The 14,346-nt window shown below is 31.0% G+C and overlaps 4 protein-coding genes across 5 annotated transcripts; 3 read left to right on the top strand and 1 right to left on the bottom strand.

The window, feature by feature from the left end:
* Positions 1-417: 417 nt before the first annotated feature.
* Positions 418-2,197, top strand: LOC130902651 (serine/threonine-protein kinase grp). Its single transcript, XM_057814894.1, has 2 exons — positions 418-1,022; positions 1,073-2,197. Exons 1-2 carry the CDS (start codon positions 529-531, stop codon positions 1,980-1,982), a joined length of 1,404 nt encoding a protein of 467 aa, XP_057670877.1. The 5' UTR covers positions 418-528; the 3' UTR covers positions 1,983-2,197.
* A 1,157-nt stretch (positions 2,198-3,354) lies between these two features.
* LOC130902650 (proteasome maturation protein) lies at positions 3,355-4,105 on the bottom strand. The gene is made up of 3 exons (XM_057814893.1): positions 3,954-4,105; positions 3,730-3,888; positions 3,355-3,674 (listed from the first exon to the last, which is right to left on the bottom strand). Exons 1-3 carry the CDS (start codon positions 3,954-3,956, stop codon positions 3,411-3,413), a joined length of 426 nt encoding a protein of 141 aa, XP_057670876.1. The 5' UTR covers positions 3,957-4,105; the 3' UTR covers positions 3,355-3,410.
* Positions 4,106-4,291: 186 nt separating this feature from the next.
* Positions 4,292-7,472, top strand: LOC130902649 (transmembrane protein 165). Its single transcript, XM_057814892.1, has 6 exons — positions 4,292-4,828; positions 4,885-5,092; positions 5,412-5,587; positions 5,648-5,812; positions 5,875-5,980; positions 7,323-7,472. Exons 1-6 carry the CDS (start codon positions 4,724-4,726, stop codon positions 7,394-7,396), a joined length of 834 nt encoding a protein of 277 aa, XP_057670875.1. The 5' UTR covers positions 4,292-4,723; the 3' UTR covers positions 7,397-7,472.
* A 287-nt stretch (positions 7,473-7,759) lies between these two features.
* Positions 7,760-14,165, top strand: LOC130902646 (uncharacterized protein KIAA0930 homolog). Of its 2 annotated transcripts, XM_057814889.1 has the most exons (8): positions 7,760-8,794; positions 9,180-9,340; positions 9,528-9,791; positions 9,859-10,017; positions 10,075-10,474; positions 11,999-12,589; positions 13,654-13,803; positions 13,973-14,165. In XM_057814889.1, the coding sequence occupies exons 1-8, from the start codon at positions 8,686-8,688 to the stop codon at positions 14,011-14,013; spliced, it is 1,875 nt and encodes a 624-aa protein (XP_057670872.1). In that variant the 5' UTR covers positions 7,760-8,685; the 3' UTR covers positions 14,014-14,165. The 2 variants fall into 2 exon arrangements, with proteins under 2 accessions (XP_057670872.1, XP_057670873.1); XM_057814890.1 differs by lacking the exon at positions 11,999-12,589.
* Positions 14,166-14,346: the final 181 nt, after the last annotated feature.

Raw genomic sequence — 14,346 nt, 5'->3', positions numbered from 1 at the left:
GAAATTAACTGCTTGGAAAGTTTGAAATACATGTCCACACACTGAGTGCCAATTTTACCACCTAGGGTAAAACTGGAGATTAGAGTAAGGTTCAAACTATGGTTTAAACTCTAGTTCAAATCAATAATAAACAAAATTGGCCTATTTTACAGGTCACAGTTACGTTGTCACTTCCGCGGAAATATAGCTAAATTGTTTCTAATGTTTGTTTCAAAGTTGAATTATATGAGATAGTTGTATAATAGAAAACGAAAAAAACAACTGATGTACAAATTCTATCGAATGAAATGGTGCTAGGCATTCTACACCGATTACGAAACTCGAAGTAATACCATTGAACTATGTGATATCTAATATGTAGTGGTGAACTCACAGAACGTACCCTTTGGTATGTTCTGTGGGAATTTCGGATATTTTGATCATAACCTCAATTTTTAAAATCAAACACATATATTCATTCAATTGTTTACGTCGATATTATAGAATATGATAGTTAATTTTCTGTACTAATTTCTTTTGTATAGAAAAATGGCCGACGAATTTGATGAAAATTCTACAACGGTATTCGTAGAAGATTGGCTGTGTTGTAAAAACACCCTCGGAGAAGGTGCTTACGGCGAAGTTAAACTTTTGATTCATAAACACACCAATGAAAAAATAGCCTGTAAGATAATAAACCACGATAAATATAAAGACGCTTTCTCTAATATTAACAGAGAAGTTACTATTCACAAGATATTAGATCACGAAAATATCATTAAATATTATGGTAGAAGACAGGAACCGAATAGAGAATATATATTCCTGGAATATGCTGCAGGAGGAGAGCTTTTTCAGTTGATTGAACCAGATGTAGGTATGCCGGTAGCCAGTGCTCAATTGTTCATGAAACAGCTGTTATGTGGCCTTGGGTATTTACACGAGAAAGGTATTACTCATAGAGATATTAAACCCGAGAATATATTAATAAGCGCCGAAGGTACATTAAAAATAAGCGATTTTGGTATGGCAACTCTTTTCAGGTAAGAATTTAACTTTATTTCACAAAAAAATATGACAAATATTGTTTTAGATTTAAAGGTAAAGAGAGGCTATTAGATAAGAAATGTGGTACAAAACCCTACCTAGCACCAGAGGTACTAAAACGACCTTATCGAGCGCAACCAGCAGATATTTGGAGCTGCGGTATTGTTTTCGTAGCTATGTTAACAGGAGAACTACCTTGGGGCGATACAACAGACGAAAACTCAGATTTTTCCAAATGGAAAACTGAAGATTACATCTTAGACACCCCTTGGTCCAAACTCAGCAACACTGCTTTGAATCTAGCCAGAAATATCTTAAACATAGACTCAAAAAAGAGATTCAATTTGAAACAAATCAACGATCACCTTTGGATGAAGTTCAATTTCAAGATGGAATCTTCCAATTGGGATACTTGCGATAGCGGCTCGCAGCATATCGCGAAACGCAGCAATTCCATGATCAACGCCGAAATAAACCACAATAGAGAAACGCCGATAGTGACGCTGTCTCAACCGGTTCCGGCACAGCGCCATAACAACATCCTGAAAGCCCTCGATAACATCAAAACTTCGAGAAAAGACAAGATCTCGTTCTCACAACCCACCCAAAACGATAATCTCGTCATCCAATTCACTCAAACTCCCATTGAAAAAGACGATTTCGAAAATCTGATCAAGCGTTTTACTCGTTTCTACGTATCTTGTAGCAAGGAAAAAACGCTCGAGGTGCTGTGCGCGGCTTTGGAATCCGCGCATTTAATTCCGAATATAGACGTAACGGGTACCGTGTCCGTTAGTACGTGGGACATGATGAAAAATCAACTCGTTTTCAAGATAAACCTCTTGAATATGAACGGGAAAGTCCTATTAGATTTTAGGTTATCCAAAGGCTGTGGTTTACAATTCAAGAAATTGTTTCTCAAAGTTAAAGAGTTTATTATCGACAACTGCAACTAAATCTATTATATAGAATGATATCAGTTGTTATTATTTTTTTTTTTTAGGGACATTATCTCAAGTGTTAAATTGATTCTTGTTAAATAATTTAAATTACAAACGACAATAAATAATTCTAGTTTTGCGTTTATTCATTATTCAATCCTTGTTTGCATTCAATATGAAATTCAAAATTAAAATTTAATTTTTCGATCCAATAAACAAATTCTACTTTATGAATATGTATTTATTTTCCTTAAAAAACTCTAAATTAACATAATTTTCGTAAAAATTCTCAATTATTCTTATGATAACGTAACTTTTCCACGTATGTTATATAGGCATTTACAAATGAATAAAATGTATCGATTCTGTATCAAAAAATCGATATAAGCTCGATTATGTCAAGCTTTGTCAAAATATTAGGTTCGTTCCAACCCAACAGAACACACTCGTTGATACGGTGACGATTCTGCGCAATAGAAATTACGTGCTCCATATATTCGATACTTGACTTATAGCAAATACTCTTACAAGAACCGTTCAAAGAAAATATAATTTAAACGCTTCCAATTACGGTCTAGACTAGAAGTTTGGCATAAACCTACGAAAATGAAAGAGACGTAGGGTTATTAGTGAAGAGAGGTCATTTGGTGGTGACGTCACAACCAGCCACCATATTGTATTGGGGGACAAATATTGCATTAACTAAATTGAAATTGTTGTTATATCGGTGTTTTTTAGCCAAAGATATCAATTTCAATCAAAAAAGCACATTAATGATCCAATCAGAATAAGGAAATTTAGAAACTCTTTAACAACGAATAGGACGTAATAAATTATGGCTCAATTTCTAATAAAATGTAAGCAAACCACATAAACAATAAAAATTTAAATGTTTTCAAAAATATTACGAGGACTATCTGGAAAATAATTGACCTTTTATGTGGACCGCCATCTTGACGTCTACTGTCATAAAATTTATATTGATGAGGTTAGCACAGTAGAATACACTGAGAAACGTTATGCATTCGTTTAATAAATTTTGTACATACGTGTTATTTACACGTAAGGAATATAAATAGCTAATTTCCATTGTGAATAAATGTATTTAACAATTTTTTTACCACTTTATAATTATAATAAGAAAATATTTATTTTTTACAGTATAGCATTTAGAACTTTGTTTTTTCAGTGTATCTCATAATTTTTTCAGCGGCCCTCGTATAATTTATATTTTGATCATTTAAAAGACATTAAAATAACTTAATGTAAGTCTATGATTTTAATAGGGTTCAATTTGATATACAATCATCTCAAGTATTTTCATGGAATAATATAGAGGTAAAGACGTTGTTGCCAAATTTATCTCACACAATTAAACATCAAAAACTTTTATGTACCATTTATTCAACATAAAATGAAAATTATAAATAAATCTTAGAAAATCTATAATATACCTAAGGATTTTTCGACAACAGCATGAGGTTGTCCTGAATACTCTGTAAATTCTGACGTGTTGAAAATGTCTTCAGCTCCTATTTCCAGATCCTGACCAGTTAAAACGTCGTGCATAATATTCGAAGAAGGTAAAAATGGTAAACGACCAATTTTCTTCGAAGATTTCAATTCCATTGCCAAACGAAGAGGAGCATGTAAGCCTTGAGTGTTTCTTAAAATAGTCATGTTCATTTGTTGCCTGCTAGCACGATACTGAAAAAATAAAAATGTTATTTTTGTTGCAATTAAATATTACTCATTTAGTTACCTTGGTTTCTGATGTAGCTAGAGGATGAAGTACATCTGGAGTTTTACGTCCTGATTGTAGACCATATTTCATTAATTCTTGACCACCGAATGAATCTTCTTTTAAATCGAAAGTATCCGCAACCGATGGTTTAACTTTGACTGAAGGTAATGCAAAACTCTGAAATAAAAAATAACAAAGAATAAAAAAATAAAGTACTATAAAAATAAATAAAGAGTACTCACCATTTTTGCAAATTTAATGTATATATATATATATATATATATATATATATAAAACAAAAGTTCAACAATTTTTGTTTGTCATTCAACTATTTTATTGCAGGAATTATATTAATTGACATATGACAGTATGGTTATGTTTTGTAGCATGTGTAGGTAAAATTGTAAATCAAAAGTTACTAAATCGCTGTCACTTTGCAAAATTTTGTCAAAATAAAATTTTCATTACATCCTGAATTAATTTGACTTGTTATATTTTAGTTTTCATAATAAATCAAAAACATAATTGGTTTAAAAAAAACAGATATAACCACGTGGTAGAAGTAATTAAAATGACATATGACAATTAGAATGGTTATGTTTTCTAGCATCATGGCAAATTCTAAATTAAAAGTTACTAAACCGTTGTCACTTTTCATTATTTGTTTCAAATGAAATTTTTGTTACTTTGTGAATTGATTTGATTTGTTAGATTTTAGTTCTCAAAGATAATCAAAAATATAATTGGTTAGAAAAAATAAAAGTATCCACGTGTAGTAGTAACGTATTCGGTGAAATCGAGCTTAAAAACCTTCCAGTTTGATTATAACTTTAAGTATTTAATAAGAAATAGAAAATATATTTTTTATCTGTATAATTTAATTTGTACATTATATTGAAATAATTGTTAGTCTTAGATAAGATACTAACTACTGTAATAACTCCGATTATGATCAACATGCTTTAATACTTACAGATAATTTATACGTGAACTAACCAATTTTTCAAAAAAAATGTATTCATCAATTTTGAAATATTTCTTAGCATTATATATAGGTTTTGCGATTCTTATTTCCGCGGAAATAGAACCAAAAGAAGACGATGCTAAACCTACAGACGTAAGTAAATAATTATGGTTTTACAGTATTTTTGTATCTACTGTGGATATTTGTAGCTGGAGGCCGTTACTTCTCCAGGAAGTACAGCGAGTACGGAAAATATTGGATTTCTTCACGGTTTCGTAGCTAGTCTTAGTGTTATTTTAGTATCTGAAATTGGGGATAAAACGTTTTTTATAGCTGCTATAATGGCGATGAGACATCCGAGGCTGACGGTTTTTGCTGGGGCCATAAGTGCTCTTGTTTTTATGACTGTATTATCAGGTAGGTGTTATTTACATTTTAATATATTAAAATATATGTTTTTATTTGAATTGTTAAATTAAACAATTGTATTTTATTTTTTCAATCTCACGACTTTTTAAACATCATTACAGAGATAAATATTCATTTTTTTAATTAATAACTAACCAAATATGAATGTTTTACATACATAAAACATATATGAAGATCTATTTATTTATAAAAACAAATAAACGTTTTGGTAGATTGTTTTTTTTTAATTTTTTCATATAAATATATCTAGTAATCTAAATCGAATGATTTATCCAATGTAATTATATGAGTTTGATCAATTTTTAAGCCTTATTTGGTTGGTTGGTGACTGTAATACCTCGAGCATATACTTATTACATAAGTACTGCCCTTTTTGCTATATTCGGTCTAAAGATGTTGTGGGAGGGATACCACATGAAGAAAGACGGTGGACGAGAAGAACTAGAAGAAGTACAAATGGAACTGAGACAGAGAGACGAGGAGGTAAATCAGAAAAAAAAATCATATTTCAATATGTTTGGATTGTTTTGGAAAATGTTTTAGCATGACAGGGAAGGTGTTCCTGACGTGGAGATAGGTGGTAATAGAAGAAACAAATCGGTTTGGTACGAAGTATCACGGATATTTTTACAGGCTTTCACTTTAACCTTCTTGGCAGAATGGGGGGATAGGTCGCAATTAACTACTATTATTTTAGGAGCTAGGGAGGTGAGTGAATAACGTTTACACCCTTCGTAGTCAGTGGGTATCTTCAATTTTGCTATTTTTAGAATGTATATGGTGTAATACTGGGCGGTGTGTTGGGGCATACTGCTTGTACAGGAGTGGCTGTGTTAGGAGGTAGAATGATTGCTCAGAAGATATCCGTTAGGACTGGTGAGTTGCATTTTCATTATTTTAGAGAAAAATGTCTTAAAAATGTTCTTAAAAGTCCCGAGAAATGCTAAAACGCATTTAAATAGAATATTTTTTTTTAAATCGTGAAAAATTTCTAAAATTCTCCAAAAAGCTATGATAAAGCCATTCTAGTTAATGTTTTAAGGCAATTTCAAAGAAGTTTTTTCTTAAAATATAAAAAAAACTTGAGAATGTTGTTGTATGTACTAAAAATTGTGAAATAAACCCAAAAGCCCCGAAATTCATTTTGGAAATCTTCCTTATATAGGGTTGTTGTAAATGTCCTAAAGGAGAGTGCTAAAAAAGGCTTTACAAATTGTGAACTGTCCTGGGATCTTGGAAATTTCTTGTAAAATCTTTGTAAAGCCTCAAAAATTCCAAAAATTTACTTAAAATGACCTTAAAAGTCATGTACCAAATATTCATTACGGAAGTTAGTCCTTAAAATCCTTAAGAATCGTGGTGATCACAATTTTTTTCATAAAATTGCTAAAAATTTCATATAAAAATCAATAAAAAGATAATAAATTTCTCCAAAATATTCACCGAAGTCCTAAAAGGCTCTAACATGCTTTAAAACAAAAAAAAAACATCTGGAATGACCCAAAAGTCCTCCCTATGTACTTAAAATTTAGTAAAAAGTCTTATAAAGATCTGATAATAGCCAGGAAGAAGTCAAAAATTAAAAAAAAAATGTTGGAATCCGCAAAGGTCCTGGAGAGTTCTAAAAAGTATCTAAAGAAATCCCTAAAAAGGTTCTGAATAATCTTTTCTCATTATAATCAGTAAAAAGATCTAAAAAAGTCTTTTTTAATGACTATAAATACTAAACAGTCCTTCATATACCTAAAAATCTACAAAAATGACCTGGAAACTCCAGAAAAGTCCTTCATATACTTAAAAATCTATAAAATTGTCCTAAAACTCAAAAAGAGTCGTTGACATACCTAAACATATATAAGAATTACCTAGAAACTCAAAAAAAGTCCTTTATGTAACTGAAAATCTACAAAAATGTCCTGGAAACTTCAAAAAAGTCCTTCGTATACCTAAAAATCTATTAAAATGTCCTGGAAACTTCAAAAAAGTCCTTCGTATACTTAAAAATCTATAAAATTGTCCTAAAACTCAAAAAAGGTCCTTTGTGTAACTGAAAATCCACAAAAATGTCCTGTAATCTCCAGAAAAGTCCTTCATATACTTAAAAATCTATAAAAATGTCGTAAAACTCCAAAAAGCTCCTATAAATGAAAAAAAATTTAAAGTGCGACAATCCCCTGTATATTTTCGCAATATTGAAAATAATTCTTCTTCTTTACAGTTACAATTATTGGTGGAGTAGTATTTTTGGTATTTGCGTTTTCAGCTTTATTCTTCGACCCAAACGCAACATGAATAATTTATTCAAACAATATACGATCATTTTCTTTTTTTATATATATACATAATAAAATATAATTTGCCGAAAAAATTTCACTCTAAGATTTTTTACTCCATCTTCCGTTACAAAAAGAAAATGATCCCGGTATTAAAAATTGATGTAAAATAATATCAGTACGGTCCTGTGCTGCAATTTTGTATATTTGTGTAGAGCTAGTACTTAATTTAGTTGAATTTTTTTAATTTAAACAGAAATTTATTTTTTCTAATTTTACCTCGTAAACCAAACAAAGAAAAAAGTATTAAAACACAAGAAGTTATAATTTTATTATATATGTTGAAGCTTTCTTCGTCCATATCTGTTGTATTTTTTTTTTAAATATAACTACAAATTAATTTGATAATTAATTTTAATTGGAACCTCAGCCGAAGAAAAAATTAATCATCATAAATTACACACCCTGTATCATCGTTGTCGTTAACTATTAAAAAAATACAAGATGGCTATGATAATCAAGGCCGTGACGTCACAAGAATGGGTGGAGTTTAAGAACGGTTGTTCTTTTTTCTTCTCCATTTCACCACAGAACTATATACTACACCATCGGATGTATAGTTTTATAATTGTCATTTGCTTAGTACGTCGTGTAGCAGGATCGGTATAAGGAGGAAATAGGTTCAAATAAATCAACGAAAAATAATTTTAATAAAAAAGTATTTTTTATATTCAGTCTTTTATTGAAAATATAAGATCTCATTTAGAAGCCACCTTTTTGCTTTCCTATCAAATGACTTTTATAACAAATCGTCATTTTTATTTCATGAGACGAAAATTTTTTCATATTTCGATATTATTGTTCTTATAGATTAAATTTCAAAATATTGTTGTATTTATTTTCTTGTGTAGACCAAATAAAATTGCGATAGAAATAAAGTTTTTTAATAATTATTACATCCTATATTAATTACGTATACGTCCTTAGGACCATTAGCCATTTCCTTTTTAGGCGATGTTTAATTTCAGTGTCGCCATCTACAAAGCGAGATACATAACATGTGTTTTAGACCGGTAGTTATTTTCTTTTATAATAGATTTGACACTCGTCGTCGATTTTCATCGGAAAATTCGCGCCCATGCGCGCGTGTGTTCGCGTCCGCTATCGATTTGGGGGAAAACGAATGCATTAGTCACGTGCTGTGAAGTGGTTAACGCAAAATTATTAAAAAAAAAATACTATTATGACTAAAAGAAAAATCTTTTGGTTGCCCATTTGAAAAATAAATAATTTTTATCTAGTGCGATCATGGCTTTTTCAAATTCTTCCGTTATTAAAACCCCCACCGTATTAGAACAGCTTTTGGAAGAAATTAATTTTCAGAGGACAAAGGAAATGAGACAATTATTAAAAGACGGTAAGTAAAAATTTCATTTTTCGCATTGATACCATATATAAAGGTCATTCACCTCTTATAACGAGAATATTATTATAGACATGTTTTGTATTTTGTAAAATATCACGATAATTGTTTTTGTTGATAACAAAAAAGATTTTTTTTGTGTTGTACCAAAGTAATAAACGTACAGCGGCGTGCGTATTTCAAGATCTATCTACAAATAAATTTCTAGATTTCAATTAGAACAACCATTTTGAAGTAACCTTTTTTTATATCGAATTTGTTTCTTTTCACTATATAATTGATTGAAATTAAATTAATAATCTCTATTTAAACGATATTTAACGTTACAAATGCTGCGGTAATTCGAAATAATCAATTCTAATCTCAAATATTTTTATAGAATCGGGATTCGTTATGCTTCAAGGTACAACTTATTGGACGGATTTGTTCGTCCGCCATTTTTTATTTCAAAACGATTCCACAATGGATTGCGACGATCTTTTATTTTTCGTAAGAAAAAAACACGTCAAAGGTTCTCCTAGATATTTGCCAAAATTTGAGGTAAATAATATTTCATTTAAAATCACATATAATTAAAAACTAGAAGAAGAAAATCATCGAACTAAAATTTATAAAACAGACTGTTACAGTGTTGCCGGTAACAAAATAAATTCACTATAATAATTGGAATTTTATTAGTGTTTTTATTATTAAATTTCGATTATAAAACAAAAATAATTTTTTATAGACCGAGGTAGATGTTTTTCGAAAAGATAGTAGAAAATTACCAATAGGAGATCCCGATATAGATTGGGAAGAAACCGTTTATCTAAATTTAATAATACATCAATTCGAATATACACTTACTTTAGCTATATGTACGAGGACAAGTCCAAAAGAACTACAAGTTTTAAAAAGACATTCGCAAAAAGTGTACGCCTCGCCTAGCCGTAGAAGAATGGATACCAAAGGCGAAGTCGAGGAAATAACGTACCCGCATATTTGTTTTATGGCAAGTACCGTCATATATACGGGGTAAAACAAAACAAAAAATTATCAGGTACTAATTTTAAATTTAGGTGGACAATTTCGACGAAGTTTTTCACGACATTCTCGTCCGAGACGGGGAAATGGTGTGCGTAGAACTTCTCGCCGCCGACCGAGCCGGTAGTATACAGGGCGTTATATTTTTAGGTTCGATTAGATATGACGCGCTTAAAAAAGTATACGACGCTCGGGTAAGTGAATTATTTCGTCGAATCGCGCCGCGTATAAATTGATATTTTCTTTATTAGCAATCGAGTCTCGGCACGAAAATGGCGCAAAGGATGACTTTCGGTCTGTTCTCGTCCTCCGCCGCACAACGATGCGAATTCGTTCGAATGAAGGGCCCGCAAGGTAAAGGACACGCCGAAATGGCGGTTACCAAACCCAAAGGATCCGGAGTCGAAACTCCCACGTCCGAACCGGGCTTTTGCGCCACCGATATGTGGGACTCCGATTGGGAGGAGGATCCCGAGGATTTTTACGTGTACAGAACGCAGAGGAGGCTCAGCGATCCGAGCGCCAATTTGAATAATTTCATCCGAGGCGGGTGGAAATCCAAATTGGACGTCAAGGCTAGATCGGAAAGCGAAGGTCTCGACGCCATCGATAACGGGGTTAGCGAAATCGAAGCCGGGGACCTTAAGGACGGTACGTATACCAAATTTTTTTTTTTTTTTTTTTTTTTATATAAAAATTTCGAATTGGGAATTAAATTTTGGAAAAAATATTGGATGTAAAAGCAGAATCATCATTCTCGTAATAAAAATTACAATTAATTCGAATATACGTTCGATTTATAGACGATATAAAAATAATTTCATTATACGGGGGTCAGTTCGAGAGTAAGCAATCGCTCGAAGTAAATTGAGGAATTTGTAGTTTTAATTTTAACGCCCTGTAACAAGCGTTATACTACATAGTTTTCTTTTGAGTGTTAGCACACACTAGGAATACTAAATTCACTATTTACACCGACACTTACATAATTACGCCGATTTTTCCAAACGTCGTAATAATTTGACGTAAAGGTCAGCGAATAAGGTGGTTGTGGCAACACTGCAATTACTATTAGTAGATATAAACTACATCGCACTTAAAACGACGTAACTTTGATCATTTTCTGCCTATTTCAAACAGTTTTAATCTATAACGGTTCCGGAGCGAAAATACGTCAAAAGTAATACGCCATTTTGGACATCAACTGTTATTTTTGTGTCAGCTGTCAATTGTCGTGTATTGGCGGAAACGATACGACACGGAACATACGACGGTTGACGTACAAGATGGCGTATTATTTTTGACGTACGATTTTTTCGCGAAATTTTTTTTTCCTCGCGCTTTCACGATTCTTGAACATTTCAAACAAGATATCAGTAAATAGTCTTTGATAATTCGTTATTTTTAATAGAAATTATATCTTATCATCGTTTTTTTTTTGTAATCTACTTTTAATCGTGTATATAATACGAAATATTTTTCGACTGACCCTCGTAGTATATATCGTATTATTGAAATTAATGTTAAATTTAGTAGACGTAGGCCGGTTATTTTCGATATTAACGTACCAGTAGTCAAAATTTAGTTTTATTTACATTAAATAAATATTCGAAAATAAAACGTCACCATTTTGTCGTTTTTAATACCAGCGAAAAGGAAATAACTGATTTTATAGGTCCGATAAACAAAAATAATGTTTTTGAAAAGCCGAAATGTTATTTGAAAATCAATTTTCTACGCAGAATCCAAATTAACTAATTCGTTATTTAAAATTTAGTAATCCTAACGATATATTTGAGGTTATATGTGTAATTTCTCATTACAAATACGTTATTCGTATAATACCACTATTATTCTTCTTCTTTTTTAGTAATAAAAACGATTTATTTCAATATTCTTACATATTTCTATTTGTTTTAGTCAAAATGATTACGTAACCTCAATTCATTAATTCGAAATAAGTAATAAAAGTTTTTATTTTATTTTCACTAAAATAACGCATCGAAATTAATTTTTTTACGCTTCTACAAAAATTCCCCTTTTTTTAAAACATAAATTCTAAACGTGACAACGCCGCATTTAAAAGCAATCGTTCAAATGACAGTTGGCTTTCCGATAACAAATTTATATATTATAGAGGACAGAGTTAACAAAAACCCGTTTTGATTGTTATAGAGACTGGTTCTGCTTCGACATCCAATACGGCGTGCTGTGGGTGCTTCCAAAGAAGAAACCGAGAAGCCCTACTCGAAATGTACAGTATGAGATGTAGCGATCATAAAAAGTGTTCGGAAAGAGCTCGGCTAGGGCCGATCGATAGCGATTGCGCGTTCGCAATCAGAACGTGCAGATCGAATAATAAGAAAAGTCGAAACGCCAATTATACCGAATGCGAAATGGCCGACGACGCGATCAGTTTGGATAAAAAAGGAATAACGACGACCGATAATAAATGTTACGATCACGTTAAAAATATGTATATAACAGTTAGCGGTAAAGAAGAATTGCCTTGCGTGCATTATTTCGCTGATAATACGAATAAGGAGTTATCGGTGAATAGTAAAGATGGGATCGTTAAATTTAGAAAAAACGTCAACGGAAATTACAATCTTATTAGTATGAAAAATATTTATAGTTATTGTACGCTTCCTAAAAGTAGAAGAAAGGTCAATGGACGGAAGTTGTCGAGACATTTCCCCCCTAAACGAATTACGCCGGACGGGACGCACATTTATTATTGGTGCGATTTAAATAAAGAAGATTGCGGTAAGAAACTTTTCACAATTGATTGATAATCGATTATTAATCGATTTAAGTTTCTAAAATCAGTTATACTATATATTTTTTTTTTAATGAACCTTTTCATTTCTATTTTATTTAGATAGTAAAAAATCGATTTTTAAAATTTTCGTAATAATTACGAAAATTTTGTAAAATTAATTTTTTTTTCAATATTTCTTCCGTATTTTCTTAAATCTACACACCACTGAACTCTTTATGACGTAGCATCTGTACAAATTATTTCGATTATCTTTAAATCGATTATTTGAGATAATAATCGATTTTTATTAGTTTACTTCTTCATTTTTATTTTGTTTCGAAGGTAGAAAATCGATTTTTTTTAATTTTTCGCAAAAATTACGCAAATTTTGAATAAACAATCATTTTTTTTTCAACATTTTTTCGTTTTTTTTTTTTTAAATATGTAGACCACTGAAAAATTTATGACTTACCAACTGTACAAAACACTTCTTTATATCGATTATCTTTAAATCGACAATCGATTTTTGTTACTTAACCTCTCTATTTGTATTTCGTTTCCATAATAGAAAATCGATTTTTTGAATTTTCTTAAATCAACACACTATTGTACTCATGATAGCAGAAAAATTACACAAGACACTTTTTTTTCAATCCTCATTCCATTATATAGCAGTTTGTCAAATTTGATTCCTCTATAGTCGTTAAATCGATTTTAGAATCGATTTGTTGACATACTTCACAATCATTACGTATGTAATTATTATTTTTCCTATTGTCCGAAACCAGTACGTCTCTGTACTCTTAATACCATAGCAACAAATATTTATGCGCGGCCATTTTTTTGTTTCATCGAATTTGTTATTACTATATCGATGTTCTTCGAATCGATTTCAAATTAGCACGCCACTGTCCTCTAATAATTCCAGTCTAATTTATTTTCTACTGTCATTAATGAATATAATTTTTTATGAATAACCCCGTTTTTGTGCATCAAATTAATTACAGACATTGATAATACAATTTAAATAAATGTAAATACTTTTTTTACGTAATAATTTTTGTTGCAGAATTAGACGACGGCGCTTACAACCCTTTATGGACGATGCGAGGTTTCACACAAACTTTCCATTTCTGGAAAGAAAATAAACGAGCACAATCTGTACCACTAAATGCGTTTTTAACTTACATAACCCTACCATGGTGGAGTATAGCAAAAGGTAACGTATAAGATTTTATACTAAATTTAAAGACTAACCTTTGAAATCGTGCAACATCGCAATAAAAACACTATCGGAAGAAGAAACAACGATGTGAATATAGTCGAGAACGCGCGAGATTTCACGAAGGAATAAATTTGAATTGCATTTGTTTTTTTTTGTTTTTCAGATATTTTGGATCACAGAGAAGGCCCTATATTGACTTTCTAGTATATATATTTTTTCCGCTTCATTTTTAAACCCAAAATTTCATCTTTTTATTAGTCCGAAACTGTTCACTGTTTACAAACAATTCAAAAGACTATGTATACAAAAACTAACGGAAAAAAAAATTTCATATGAATTATATTTTTCTTTCTAAATTGTCGTTTTATTTAACCAATTTTAAAAATTAAACACAAATAAAGGTTAATAATAGATTTACTCTAAATAAATTGAATAAAAAATAAAAGGAGGAGCATAAACAAAAATTTGATGTCCAAGATGGCGGACGACTATATCCGCTTTACCATAGGCGTGCCATATTCCTAATAAAATTTGAAC

The sequence above is a fragment of the Diorhabda carinulata genome, chromosome X, assembly GCF_026250575.1.
Source record: "Diorhabda carinulata isolate Delta chromosome X, icDioCari1.1, whole genome shotgun sequence".
Lineage (NCBI taxonomy): Eukaryota > Metazoa > Arthropoda > Insecta > Coleoptera > Chrysomelidae > Diorhabda > Diorhabda carinulata.
The sequence above is the reverse complement of the archived record's forward strand: the minus strand, read 5'-3'. Positions and strand labels throughout refer to the sequence as shown.